The 15727-nt window shown below is 38.2% G+C and overlaps 1 protein-coding gene across 6 annotated transcripts in view; it reads left to right on the plus strand.

The window, feature by feature from the left end:
• LOC150091181 (uncharacterized) overlaps positions 1-15727 on the plus strand; it is a 210898-nt gene that overhangs the window by 167283 nt on the left and 27888 nt on the right. For all 6 annotated transcript variants that reach the window (XM_090382576.1, XM_090382584.1, XM_090382593.1 and 3 more), the window contains one exon: positions 9365-9478. In XM_090382576.1, the coding sequence (XP_090238702.1) occupies positions 9365-9478 (114 nt within the window). The remainder of the gene's footprint in view (positions 1-9364; positions 9479-15727) is intronic.

Raw genomic sequence — 15727 nt, forward strand, 5'->3', positions numbered from 1 at the left:
CCCTCAACCACCCCTTTATCCATAGCATCAATTTTCCTCCAATGCCACACTGCTCCAATTTGTGTAGCAGTCTTCCATGTGCAACAGTATCAAAAGCCTTTCTAAGATCCAAGTATATAATATCAAAGTTATTCCCTGCATCCATTTCTTTTGTGACTGCATCATAGTATCCAGTCAAATTGGTCAGGCAAGACTTCCCCTTAACAAAACTATGCTGTATCCAAGCTATAACTGAAGTCTTGTCTAGATGATCCTGCAGTGCTTCTTTAACAAGTGCCTCCATTAATTTTCCTGGAACACAAGTTAAACTAACAGGTCTGTAGTTACTTGTGTCACCTTTTGAATCCCCCCATTTGTGAATTGGTGATACATTTGCACACCTCCAGTCCATGGGACCTCCCCTGAGTCCAAGAAAGCTCTCATAATTATGGCTAAGGGTTTGCTAACTTCCTTTGCTGCCTCCTTCAATATGACTGGATAGATCCCATCCACCCCATGTGCCTTTCTTTTGTTTATCTTCAACAATTTCTTCTTCCCTTTACTCTCAGTTATTACAAGATTATCTAGCTTACTGCCAGAGTTGAATACACCTCTGGCATTCCACTCTCTGAATAACTCCTCATGTGTGAATGTCGATGCAAAATATTCATTTTGTTTGTTAGCTACCTGAGCAGGATCATTAACAGTAGAACCATCGATATCAAATGGATAAATCTGATTCATCCCCTTCCTTCTAGAGTTTACATAAGTAAAGAACGCTTTGCTGTTTTTCTTTGCATCCCTTGCCAAAGATTTCTCGTAATCTGCCTTTGCCTGCCTAACCTCCTTAGTAAATTCGTTACAGATCAACTTGTATCTATCATAGGCTTCTGTGTCACGTGTTAATTTATATGTATCCCATGCATTTTTCTTGTCTGCCATATGTCTCATTTGTTTATCTGACATCCGTTTAGGCCTAAACCTTGAACAATATTTCTTAGTTGGTATGTAAAGCCTAGTAGCTTCCAAAATAAGTTCTTTGAATGCTTCCCATTTTGAATTTGCTGTTGGTTACATCATCAGTTGGTCCCACTGTATAGAATTTAAATACTGTCTCAGACCATCGTAGTCGCCTTTACGAAAGCAATAACACTTCCCTTTACTCCTGATGGTAGTTATCTCTTTGAGTAAATCCCGCTTCAGCACACTGTGATCACTGCCACCTAGTGGTTCCTTTATCTGCAGATTCTTAATGCATGAAGAATCACTACTGATAATCAAATCAAGAGTATTACTCCCTCTAGTTGCCTCCTGAACATGCTGATGTAGAAAACAATCATCCAATAAATCCAAAAGCCTTACTAGTGTGTGAGGGACCAACGCACAAATTCCTGTCAATATCTGGGAAATTAAAATCCCCCATTATAAGACTGTCTGATTTACTGGCCCACTCTATTTCCCTGTACAGTTTCTTATTATACTCATCAGATTCAATAGGCTTATAACACACTCCTACTCTCAATTTTGATCTCCCAATGCTATGTCACACCAAACTGACTCGACACTGCACTGTCCAGTGATGTCAGCTGGCTTCACTTCCTTGGATTTTGTGTTTCTTAACTAATAGCATAACCCCTCCTCCCTTCCTGTCCTGTCTATTCTTTCTGTAGACGTACTCCCCAAATTCCAGTTCTGCATTCCTTATATCTGTGTGACACCATGTCTCTGATATCCCAATAATATCTGCCTTTGTGCTTTGAGCAATACCTCAAATTCATCAAATTTATTTACCAGACTCCTACCATTGGTGTACACGCCAGTATACCTGCAACTGTTTCTATTCTTTGCTACCCTAACACAACCCATGTATTTACTTGTACTGCAGTGACTCCCAGCAGTCTCTGAAATATCCTGCATCTTGTTTTTCAGGCTTCGCTCATTCCAATAGAAGCAGTGCAAGAATCACTTTCACCGCTGCCAGTGGCTACTGTTAATCTATTAGTCCTTGTATCCCCCCCAAGATAGCAGTTTTCCAACCCACCTAACACTGCCTCGATAGCATCAGCAAATATTCTTGCACCCTTTCTATTTAAGTGTATCCCACCCCTGTAGAAGCTGTCTCTCCTGTTAACAAGTACAGACCAGGCTGAAAAAAATTCTATCCCTTGAGCCTTGCACAATCTTTCCAGGGCCGAATTGATCGACAAGGCTCTCATCATATACTCCCTCCTATCGTGTCTGGTCAGAATTGCAGACACTTTCAAATTCAACCTAATTCATGGCTTTTTTTCAACAGTGACCTGTACTTGTTAAGTAATTCTGCTGGTCTCCTACTCTTAATATCATTAGTGCTAACGTGTACAACTATATCACCTTTTGTGCCCTTAAAAGATGATATCCGCTCTACAACGTCATCAACCTTTGCCCCTGGCAGACATACCCTGGTCCTATTCCACCTATCCTTTTTACAAAGCATGTTCCCCGTTTCCCTGACAATAGAGGCACCAACAACTACTAGTTCCTGTGGGACCAGTGCATTCTGCCTTGGGGGTTGCCGCTGTGTTGCGTGATGACCAAGTGTAAACTCTGCCGTTGATGTGGGCAGCTGAGAGCTTGATGGGCCCCTCAATTTTAATCCTTCAAGGGCATCCACTCTGTCCTTCAAGCTCTCATATAGGCCCATAACAACGCTGAGTTGCGCCTGATTTTGTTACACTCCTTGCATCGCTCACGCACACAGGTGCCTCCGTAGCCAGGTGGGAAGGAGCAGCAGTGCGTAGCACACGCTTCTTGATTAGACTGGGTTTGAGCCCGTCACCACCAAATATGGAGGATGCGGAAAGGTCAAGGGAATGACCACCGCATATTCCCGGAGCAATATGGCCTTAGTTGCTAATGCTCCTAAAAACCAAACAACAACAGCAACGTGCACACTCAGACATCCCCATGGCAATATCATGTCCTGTACCTGATTGCTCCACAGACATCATGCAAGCATTGCATTTTAAAAGGCTGTGATTCAGAGGGCAACTGCCCCCCCCCCTCAGTTCTCCTCTTAGCCACAGCACTCCCATCAGCTTTAGCCTTTTGCTTTGCTGCTCTGGTCTGAGTCATGATTTTGATTTAATTTGAATAAAATTTCAATTTCAGTACAAAATTATAACCCTCACCTTGTATTCCAACACAGTTATAACGCTATATATATTTTTCAGTATCAAGTATTATCTAACGAGTTCCTTTTATAACTTCTGTATCAAGTTATGTATTAATTAATTATGTTTCGTTTGTAATCTAAGTCGTTATATTTAGTTAAAAGTACAATTTAATTGACAATGAAGTTTAACAAAATTAATAGATTTTACTGATTAATTGACAATATTATATTATATACTATACTATACTAATGCTATCTAGTTCGGGAAATTTATTTATTGATATACGTTGTATCGTATAACAATGGCGGCAAGTTACAAACAGTAAATCTACGGACACTTAAGTATTAATTAACTTCCAAATCTCGCTGTCTCAATTCAGAATAAACTAACGATCCTGACTAGGTCTATAAGCTACTTATGGAAAATAATTTGATGTAACAATTGGTTAATAAAGCGGCTAAATATGGCTTAAAAACTTCTCGTTCAGCGGAGCTGCAACTAGTAACACGTGGATTTGATACCCTTACCGATACATTTATGCAATTACAAGGCAGAGTAAAGAATAAATACACCAGATTAATCAGAAAATCACAAAATAGTGCTATACTACTAAATTTAAATCAAAAGTTTTAGAAAAACAATTTCAAATCAATAAATAAGAAAATCCACTTAGCGGCTTTGAACACATCTTGTAAAGTGTCAGTTTGTTCTCAATGTAATATGCATATCGCAAGGCAATATCATGAAGGTATCAGACACTCTAAAGTCCCAACATAAGGTTATGATTATAATATCCAAAGATCCAGTTGACACTTGTAAGTCCACTGTGAAGATTCAAAATGAGTAGAAGTCTAAATCAGGAATTGTGGTCACAATAAACAAATCAACTTTTCTTCAAACCTGAACAGTTCCATCAGTACAGCAGTTAACAATAAAGGAGAATACCTCAATCAGTCTCCATGTACAGTCCCTGGAATCACAACCACAGTACAATCCACAGTATAACATCACAGTACAATCCAACAGACTGGTCATGGTGGTCTAACCCTCCACTGGAACCCTAATTTCTCTGATACAAGTCTGCCTGAAAAATGTCAGTGGTCTCATCAACAACTGCTCTGAATCGCATCTTAATGGGAGAGCCATCTGGAGGATGTATCATAAGGATGTTTAGAAGCCATAGTGTTCACAGGGTAGACTCCCACCTGTAATCAGAATGGTACCAGTCATTTTGCATTCACCCTGTCTACCATAATAATATTTCATATAAATGTAGCATGTCATGCCCTCTTTAACTGTTATTCAATATCTGGCTCATGCTCCTCCAATTGCAACAAGATTCTCCTTCTGAATAGTGGGACCACAAAATTTTAAAGTGCTTAAAAAATCTTCTGTACTAACTACAGTTGTTACATCTAGGAGTAAAGGAGTGGAGATTAGGAACTTTGATTAATTCTCCACTCTAGTCACAATACTCGACATTTTCATAGAAAAGATGGTTCCAATCTTCCGGTAGTCTATAAGTTAGCATTAGCATTAGTAGAGGCATATGATGCAAGAAAGCAAGCTTATTCAGCATCAGCCAAAAAAAAAAAAAAAAAAACCCACTCCCATTTCACCCCTCCGTTCGTTCGAAATACCTGTTCAGTTGAGCTTTAAATTTGTTTAGGCTATCAACTTCAACAACAACAAGTGATGGAAGTCGGTTCCACCAACCAACCACCCGCTGGCCAAAGGCAAATTTCCGCACATCTATCCGACATCCGTCCTTCCTCAATTTGAATTTATGCACTCTGAGGTGATTATTCTGAGCAAGATGAAGAATCCCATTGGCATTGAGCATGCTCAAACCATTCAAAGCCTTATACACCTCTATCAGATCACCTCGCCGGTGCCTAGTCTCCAGACTCTGTAATTTGCAAAACTTAAGCCTTTCTTCGTAAGAGCAACCCTTTGTTCCATTCACTAATCTTGTTGCCCTTTTCTGTACCCGTTCCAGCAGCTCTACATCCTTCTTGAAATGAGGCCTCCAGACCTGTATACAGTACTCAAGATGTGGCCTAACCATTGCCTTATACAAGGGAATAATCACCTCCTTATCCCTGCTAGAAAAATTCCTGTATATCATTGACAAGACACCATGAGCTACTCTTGCAGCTCGTCTGCACTGCTCAGAGAACTTCATATCTGCCTGCACAATTACCCCCAGGTCCTTTTCATCCTCCACCACTGTCAGTGTAGTATCACAGAGTTGATACGTTGCTCTGGGGTTACTGGTTCCCATATGTAGTACTTTACGTTTGTCAATGTTAAACTTCATTTGCCACTCTCAGCCCATCTGTTCAACCTTTCCAGATCCTGTTGCAGCAGCATAGCGTCATTAGTGTCCTTAACAACCCTGCCAACCTTTGTATCATCTGCAAACTTGGACATTAAACTTGATATCCCATCATCAGTATCATTCATAAACACCGAAAACAACAATGGACCCAACACTGAACCCTGAGGAACTCCACTAATAACATTAGTCCACGTTGAGCAGTGTCCATTGATTACCACTCTGTCTTCTGCCACTCAACCATCCCCTTATCCATAGCAGCAATTTGCCTCCAATGCCACACTGCTCCAATTTGTGTAGCAGTCTTCCATGTGCAACAGTATAAAAGCCTTTCTAAGATCCAAATATATAATATCAAAGTTATTCCCTGCATCCAGTTCTTTTGTGACTACATCATAGTATCCAATCAAATTGGTCAGGCAAGACCTGCCCTTAACAAAACCATGCTGCATCTGAGCTATAACTGAATTCTTGTCTAGATGATCCTGCAGTGCTTCTTTAACCAGTGCCTCCATTAACTTACCTGGAACAGAAGGTAAACTAACAGGTCTATAATTACTTGTGTCAGCCTTTGATCCTCCTTTGTGAATTGGGGTTACATTTGCACATCTCCAGTCTATGGGTACCTCCCCTGAGTCCAAAGAAGCTCTCATAATTATGGCTAGGGGTTTGCTTACTTCCTTTGCTGCCTCCTTTAATATAACTGGATAGATCCCATCCACCCCAGGTGCCTTTTTTCCATGTTTATCCTCAACAATCTCTCCTCCACTTTCCTCTCAGTTATTACAAAATCATCCAGCTCACTGCCAATGTTTACTTTACCTACATCATAGAGTACACTCAGTAATTCCAAATTCCCTTAACTTTGCAAAAAAGGAATCATGTCCAGTTAAAAGGCAAGTTGTATGGAGATTAGGATTAAACCAAGTTGCCCATTGTTTCCCATTAACATTTACCTTTAGAAAATAATTTTTTGCCCACTGCTCCATTTGCACATTTTCTTCAGCGTTCTTGCCATCGTTTTACCAATTCTGTCCATAGACACTTCCTCTACTCTTCGTAACTCAGATCACAATCTATTTCATGTGACAAACAGTTATATGGCATTTCTTTCCTTAGATGATAACTCATTGATAAAAACACAGTGTAAATCCAGTGGTAGACCTGTCAAAACTTCTAGTGCATTAGTAGACACAGTTCGACAGGCCATATCTATCTTCAGATAGATTGCTGAACTGAAAAGATCTTTTGCACATTGAATTTCTGAAAAGTGGAGCTCAACCAGATATGTGATGCATATCCCACAATTGGCAGGAAAATGCAATCCTAAAATAAGGCCAATGCTTTACCCTCAATGCCCCCTTCTTTCATTGTAATTCAAGCAATCATGCCCACAAACTTTGAATTTTGTCTGCAGTATATGTGATGTATATCATGATATTATGAAGCACAGCTGTCTGTCAATCATTACTCCAAGATATTTTAAGTTTTAACTGATTGAAGACTGCCCCCCCCCAGCAATGCCCTTGGATTCCTTGTCACTGATAAATAGCCCTTGAGTAATAATGTTTTTTGTTTTAGTAACTAACCCAGAAGCAGACTTAACAGTTACTTTCCTGTTGCTGAAGTAATCCTTGATTACTGAATAAATCAAAAGGGAACGTTTAGCCTTGGATAACACCATTAAGACACTTTACCAGATAATTGCATCAGATAATCCCACAAAATCAGTAAAGATACCTAGACAGTATTTAGCCTGTGATTGCTGTAATATAGTCACTAGCTGCCTAAGCATGTCATCCATTCCCTTGCCTTGAGTGAAACTGTATTGTGCATTTGACAGGACTCTATTGTCGCAGATATATCTCTAGTTCATAGACTTCCTCCAATCCACTCAGCAGTACTATCTGACAGTAAGAATCCACCAATTCTGGGGCATCAATGATGATTTCAAAATTAATTTCACCAATGTGTCTTTCCAAACATCTTGTAATTTGTTACTACAGTTTATATATCAATTCCCAGGGACATGTTGTTTTCACATGTTTGTACCAGGCTCTTCTATGCTTTATACTTTTCTCTAACAATCATTCATGTGTATTTCCATCTTGCCCACTTGTATTTATTTTCAAGGGCTTGCGTTTCATTGCCTCCCCTACACTTACACCTCTGATACAGTTTTCTTACTTTAATGGTTTCCTTACAGAGAATGTCAGTGCTGGTGTCCACCATTTGACTGGAGCATGTCTTATCTGGGTGCGTTTCATGGCCTTTGCAGACACCATCCTGCATTAATGGAATGATGTCTTTTAGCAACTAGGTAGCCTTCTGTCATGGTTGCCTCAAAGAGAGAAAAAAAATAATAAATAAGCGTAGATGCCTCCTCCCAAATTCCAGTCCAGACTGTCAAGCCAGGAGTGTTTAAATCCTTGTGAAAGAATGGGTTGTTAAGAAGGTAATAAATGCAGTTATGATAATTAACAGCTCCATTTAGTTTAAGTATGGCTTTAGGCCACAAAACATTATCAGTGATATCTGGGTTTGTAACATTCATGGCCAAAAACTGTTTGGCAGATTCCAAAGTTCTATCTGGGTCATCCTCATTCAGACTTTGTAGCAACATGGGAAAAATCTTGTAATTACGTTTCTTTTATGATTCTATATAATTTTTTTTTAGGTATTTTAAGTTCCCAACATTGCTTACTTTGAAAATTTTTAGACGACTTTAATATTTTCTCCTATAAATTCCAAATTGGCAAATGTCTTTAAGATATAAGGTTTTCCAAGTACTGGTAGATTGTGCATTGTTCCCACTTCATCAAATTTCTTTACAATTTCTTTGTGGTCTTTATTGTGACTGGTTTATGTTCAAAAACTTCTTGAATCCGTGTGAAACTTTTGCAAGCCACTTTACAATGTCAATTCTCTCTTTTGTAAGGCTCGTGGTTCTTTTCCTATATTCAGATTATTCTGAAAGATTACAAATTATATTTCAGTAAGTTATGCATATTTACATCAGAATTTATGCAAAATAGTTTCCTTACTTGTCTAAGATTAATTCTAGTTAATGATTAGAGGAACCTTTTGTGAGCAAGTAGAAATACTTGCTCATACATAATGCTACATCTTTATGCACTTTAACTGTTTAACTTGGAAGCGACTAATAATTTCATTAGAATGCATTATTATTATTATTATGCATAATTATTATTACAATTATTCTTGAAATACTACATTCTAATAATTTCATTAAAATACATTTATTATGCATTTTATATATATTTATGTTTATAATGTTTTACTCTGTTTTATGTTTCATTTTTTTTTTTTTCTGTTGAAAATAAGTGTAAAAGCATTTTTTTTTTTTTAATTTTTCATTAAAAAAAGTAAAAAATTGTATTTAATAAGTATTGCATTCCATTAGCAAATGGTCATGCATTGTCATACTTCAGAGTTAAAAATAAATAAATAAAAATTAAAAAATTCAGAATCCAAAAAATTTTTTTTGGCATCACTCAGAGCATTACCCTGTTTTTTATGATTGCAGGTGCTGCCACTGATGACTAAGTAAATTAATAATATTTTAGATCTGTTAATTTTAAAATCTGTATTATATTTGAATGGAACCAAATGTCAGTAATTGCCAATTCCATTTTATTTTATTCATAAATTTTTAAATTACGTACCATTGAAAATTGGTAAATTCCCTTCCTGTTTATGTGTGCAGTATTCTTCACACCATCGATGAAAATACAGAATTAAAAAATGAATGAACTCACACTCATCTAAAATGTGCAAGTTTTTTTAATTAGTTATTATCTAATAAATTTTTAACACAGTATTTTTATTGTAATGCACAGAGTAATGCATTATTTTCTTTTACCTAACTTAGTACAAGAACTGGAATCCCCAAAGAACCTGAGAGAAAGTGAAGTTGAATCATCACAGGATATAATAGATGAAGTCAATATATATGAATTGTCTTCCACACAAATTACTGGTGATGGTTAGTCCTTGATCATTTAAATATTTACTTAATTTTAAAAAAATGCTTTCTTTATACTGAATATTCAATATTTTGACATTTTAAAAAAAAATGACTAAATTAAAAACTTTGGAGTGTGAAAGATGAATTAGACAAAGCTGCACTGTTAGGAAGATATATTTTGGTATGACACAAAATCCCCAAAAACATGTCTGAAATTGAATAACATCTGAGGGGCTCTGGTAACCAGGTGTGTTTTGCTCATAATGTCCTAAATTGGTTTGAGACACTGAGCTAAAGCTGTTTAATTAAAGAATAAACAGTTAAAGAAAACAAACATCTATTATGTAAAATAGCAGGAAACAGTCATTACAGAATTTTTCTAGTGATGTTACTGCTGCAGCCGTCCCCTCGATATGGGCACCTATTATACTTGGTGAAGGGACCTTTAAGCGATGTCCCTTGTCCTCCAGATTAGCATCAAGATTTGGTCCTTTAGACTGTCATAGATATTCTCTCAGGTATATCAAGCTGGGATTGCTACCTGGCAGTCTAAAATGCTGGTGGAATTGATATTCAGGTGACACTCAAGTCAAGTGGACCTAATTTCAGTGAAATCTGGTCAGTCTATGACAGCCAAATCCTCTGCTTGCACCTTTGCAATGGTGGGACTGTTAGTAACCCATGTGCAAGTCCTGAAATACAGCACCTAAAATACTGGATGTGACCACCAGGTGCACAGCAACATAAGCTGGGTCGAGTTGTGGCACCCGCACATGGAAGAATGCCAACCCTCTGTGTTACCAGGCAGTACTAGGTGGTAGATGACTGGTCAACCAGTGCAGTACCTCTACTTTGCTTATCGGAAGCTTGAAGTGGCAGAACCCATGTTTAGTCTCCAGAGTAAAGTTCCAGGGACTAAAGATTCAATCTTCCTTACATTTTGAGGGCACAGCTCTAAAACTGTGTTTGCAGGCTTGCCCCTAGATAGCCCACTGGGCTGAACCTATTAGTAACTCTCTAGGAGGCTTCCGGATCAGCTGGTGTATAATCTCGCTGTCGCTACTTGCCAGATAGTGACTGGAGTAAATTCAAATAGTGCGTATGTAGGGACATTATCAAGGCCACGTTATGTCTGGAAGCTAGGTATATTCTTGCCTTGTATAGTATGAATCAGAGCTGTAATACTCAATATGTTCTATGTTGATAATAATATTAGTAAAATAATACTCTTATTATTTTACTAATATTCTTGCCTTGTGAATGCCATATTCAAAAATTTCATTACTTCATGCAGTATGCCCTCCCCACTTTTTTGTTTTCTACTGAAAACAATCATGAATTGTCAAGCTAATAGAAAAAATCTTTTCTGTGAAAGGATCTAAACTTCCCAAACACTGCCTCGTTCATTTCACAAATATGCGTGGTCTCAGTTCCAGTCTTAATGAAGCCCATTTCCACTTAGTCTGGCAAGCCCCATGTACTTTTCTGATAGAATCCCACTGATTGGTTCATTCAACCACTGGTCATATCAGTTGTCCAAGTTATTCACTGTATGATTCCTTTTGCTTCAAGGGTGTGCATATGTCCACTCTGATATTCCCTGTCAGAGACTGTAATTTGGAATCCCTTCTTTTTGATCTTCTGTGGCTTACTCTCTACCTCATTCTGTTAAATTCATCTATCATTCTCCCAACTCTACTAATCACTTAACTCTTTGACTTCCTCTCTTTGTAACTAGATTTTCTCTAGTCTGACTTTCCTACCAGTGAAGTAATTTTACTTGGTGATTTTAATGCTTACAACTCCAAGTGGTTTTTGTTTTCTAGTCACATGGACCCAGCTGGTTGAGATGCTGAGGCTTTTAGAATTACTAATGACCTTGCACAGATTGTTCATTTACCTCCTAGAATACCTGACAGTCCTGACCACACAGCCAACACACTTGATCTTTTTCTCACAAAGAACACTGTCAAGGTGAATGGTCCTCTAGGCACCTCAGATCACAACTTGTATAGTCTCTTCTCCAGTGAAGATGTTCTTTCATGGCCATTCTCATCCTCTTGTTGTTTGGCTTCACAGGAATGCAATGATGATCTGTGAGATTTCTTTTCCTTTAGTTTCAATCTTCTGATGTCAGTGTTTGCTCAGATCGCATCAATGAAATTATTCTTGTAGAAATGAAATCTTTTTATTCCACACTCCACCTTAAAATCTCATCCTTTATCAAAACCTTGGTTTTCCAATAAATGTGCTAAGGCTGTTCAAAATAAGGATCTTGCACATTGGCTTGTATTCAAATCTCCTTTAACAGACCACTTTGGCCTCTTCTTCAACAAGACATAATCCTGGGATAGCTTGCCTAGGATCAATCAGCCATGCCCCTACCCTCTTGTTCCAAGGCATCCTTAATCCTTATTCAGACTGTCAGTGGCACAGGTATGGTGTCTAGGTAGCTCCAGTGTTCCTCTCCCGAGTGCATTTGTTGCTAGCCATGTAGTGGTCATCCCATTTGAGTTCTTTGGTGGTTTGGGAACCTGAACACTGAAACAAAATAAAAACTAATATGAATCCTGATAATCTAAACTTTTCTTTTGGGATTGAAACATGATCCCTACCCGAAAATACTGACATTGATTTTCGGGTAGGTACAACACTTCAGCAAAGAAGTCTGGAGTTGGAAACCCCCTGTCAGGTCCAATGCCTAGATACCTGAGAGTTCATCCAACTGGTGTGTGATGACTATGGGGAAAATGTTGCCATTCTTTATTCAGAAGGGTTGGCAAGCCCCTATATAAGTAAAGCAGCTGTTGTGGGGAATTACATTTTGTAGACAAAATGTGAAAAGAACTCTGAACATCTCATCTGAACCACCTCCATTAAAGGAATGCTAATTACAATAACATCCCACAAGACATCGCAAGGCATTATCTCTGAATGGGATCTTGAAGTGTCTGAAGAGAAGATCTGTTTGCAAGGACTGACAGCTGCAAAGCAAATATTCGTATGTAGGGATGGGAATCGAGTCTTGTATATAAACCTCATCTTTACTTTCAGTACGCCAACATCTCCTAATTTGATCAAAGCTGGCTATCTGAACTGCACAGTATGTACAAACCCATTAAGGTGTTTCAAGGGACAGAAATATAGACATTAGCAAATGGCTGCCATTGTGCCCTTGCATGCACACAGCAATGCAAAGGACTATAAAATTACTTTATGTGAAGTTGCAAAACCCACCTTAACGGCCAAGGAGAGCACCTTGTATACTCATTATCATGCAGAGGTTGAAGGAACAGCCAAGACTTCTTCACAAAACAACTAAACAGCAAAGACTTCTTTACTTACATAAACTCTGGAAGGAAGGAGATGAATCAGTTTGTTCCACACTTAATATCTATAGTTCGACTGTTGATGATCCTTCTCAGATAGCTGACAAACTAAATGAGTGTTTTGAATCTATATTCACTCACTAGGAATTATATAGGAAAGTAGAGGCCAGAAATTTATCAAACTCTAACAGGGAGTTAAATGATTTTGTAATAACTGAGAGCAAAGTGGAGGAGAAATTGTTGGAGCTAAACATAAGGAAGGCACCGGAGATGTATGGAATCTATCCAGTTATATTAAAGGAAAGGAAGTAAGCAAACCCTTAACCATAATTATGAGAGCATCCTTGGATTGACATCCCCGTGGATTGAAAATGTGCAAAAATATCCCCAATTCACAAAAGATTGACACGAGTAATTACAGACCTGTTAGTTTAACTTCTGTTCCAGGGAAAATAATGTTGTCACTGGTTAAAAAGCATTGCAAGATCACTTAGACAAGAATGCAGTTATAGTTCAGACTCGGCATGGGTTTGTTAAGGGGAAGTCTTATAGGAGCAATTTAATTGGACGTTACGATGTGGTCACAGAGGAACTAGATGCAAAAAATAATTTTGATATCATACACTTGGATTTCAGGAAAGCTTTTAATACTGTTGCACATGGAAGACAGAGTGGTAATCAATGGACACTGCTCTTCGTGGACTGATGTTATCAGTGGAGTCCCCCAGGCTGTTGAGCCCATTGTTTTTTTTTATATTATTAATAATATTGATGAAGGTATATTAGGCTTAATGTCCAAATTTGGAGACAATACGAAGGTTGGCAGGGTTGTTACTGACGCTAATGACAGTACACTACTGCAACAGCATCTAGAAAAGTTGAGCAGACGGGCTTAGAGGTGGCAACTGAAGTTTAACGTTGACAAATGCAAAGTACTGCATATGGGTAGCAGTAACCTCTTAGTAATGTACCAACTATGCGGTACTACACTCAGGGTAGTAGAGAATGAAAAAGACCTGGGGGTAATTGTGCAGTCAGATATGAAGTTCTTTGAGCAGTGTAGACAGGCTGCCAGAGCAGCTCATGAGGTCTTGTCAATGATATACAGGAATTTTGCTAGCAGCTATAAGGAAACGATTATCCCTTAGTATAAGCCAATGGTCAGGCCATACCTTGAGTACTGCATACAGGTCTGGAGGCCTCATTTTAGGAAAGATGTAAAGCTGCTGGAATGAGATTGGTGAGGGGGACAAACGGGCGCTTTTACAAAAAAATAAAATAATAAAATAAGTTGTGCAAATTATCATGTATGGAGACTAGGCACCTATGATGTGACCTGTTGGAGGTGTATAAGGCTTTAAGTGGTTTAAGCAAGCTCAATGCTGATAGGATTCTTCCTCTTGCTCAGATTACGCATTTGAGAGGGCATAAATTCAAATTGAGAAAAGACAGTTGGAGAATAGATGTGCTGAAATTTGCCTTTAGCCAGCAGGTGGTTTGGTTGCTGGACCAAATTTTCATTTGTCATTGTGAAAGTTGATAGCTTAAATAAATTCACATAAGAACTGGACAAACTTTTGGAGTGAATGAAGAGGTGAGGTGAAATGGGAAGTTCTTTGTTTTTTTGTTTTGGCTGATGTTGCATAAGCTTACTTTCTTGCATCATATGTCTTTGCTAATGCTAATAAATTCAAGGAAGAAACTGGACAAAATTTTGGAGCGAATAGAAAGTTTTTTTTTTTTTTTTTTTTTTTGCTGAGGCTATATAAACTTGCTTTCTTTCTTTGTATGCCTCTACTAATTCTAAAAGGAAGAAAAATAAATACAAGGACTTAAGGAGAGCTGAACATTTCATATCGTGAGGCAAGAAAAGCAGTGAAGCCAGCAAATAGCAATAAGGCAACATATGCTTAAAAGGTTACCAAGAAATGTTCCTTTGGGCCTCAAATTGAAATGACTATATCACTTAGTCATTCATGCCCATTGTCCGCTAATTACGAATTCTGAAAAACGTGTACAGAAAACTCTAAATCCAAATGATAGCCCCTACCACGTACAACTTTACTATCATTTGTAACCTTCTGGGCAGCTGGTCTCCATTTCAGCCTTTACTGCTTACAGCCAAGAAATGTTCCTCAAATGTTCAGCATCAAGGCAATAGCAGTTCACCTTTCAGATAGGTTTCATTAATTTATTGCTGAGGATTTCAATGGAAAGACCCTGTGGAGTAGTGCTGAAATTAATAAAAGTGTATGAGCATACAAGGTGTGTCTGAAAAATTTTAGAACTAAATTTTTCCAAAATCTACTACTGGCTATCTGAACTACTGCCATACATTGGCCACTGTTGAAACTATTTACTATCAGATTTGAACTAGTTCTATGCAAGTGGCACAGAGCTAGTTGTTGGTGCAGTAAAATTCATCATGGATTCAAGGACTGAGCAAAGAGTAGCTATAAAGCTGTAAACTTTGTTTTATAGCTGGAAAAAGTGCAACTGAAACAGTTGCAATGGTAAGTGCAAATTATGGATATGAACACTATCACGATCCAATGTTTTCATTGGTATGAGCATTTCTGTGAAGGGTGGGAAGTTGTTCAGCATGATGCACAATGTTAATATTGTACATCATGAGACTAGAATGGTCACCCATTCTAGTCTCATACAGATTGATCATTGAAAAAGTCAGCAGCTGTTAATTGAAGATCATCTGTTGTCCCTCCAAAGATAGCAGACCAGCTTCACATCAGCAAGGATACCATGTGTTCAATTGTTGTTGAAGATTTGAAAAAAAGGAAAGTGTTCTCTCACTTCATACCACATGCACTGATGGTGCAACAGAAGGAGGAACAAGTTGCTGCATGCCGAGATTTGAGATGGCAGACAATGATCTCAAGTTTTTTCAAAAGAGGGAAAATCATAACTGGTGATGAATCCT

Source organism: Mastigoproctus giganteus, chromosome 1, assembly GCF_048544385.1.
Source record: "Mastigoproctus giganteus isolate SK-2022 chromosome 1, ASM4854438v1, whole genome shotgun sequence".
NCBI classification, from domain to species: domain Eukaryota; kingdom Metazoa; phylum Arthropoda; class Arachnida; order Uropygi; family Thelyphonidae; genus Mastigoproctus; species Mastigoproctus giganteus.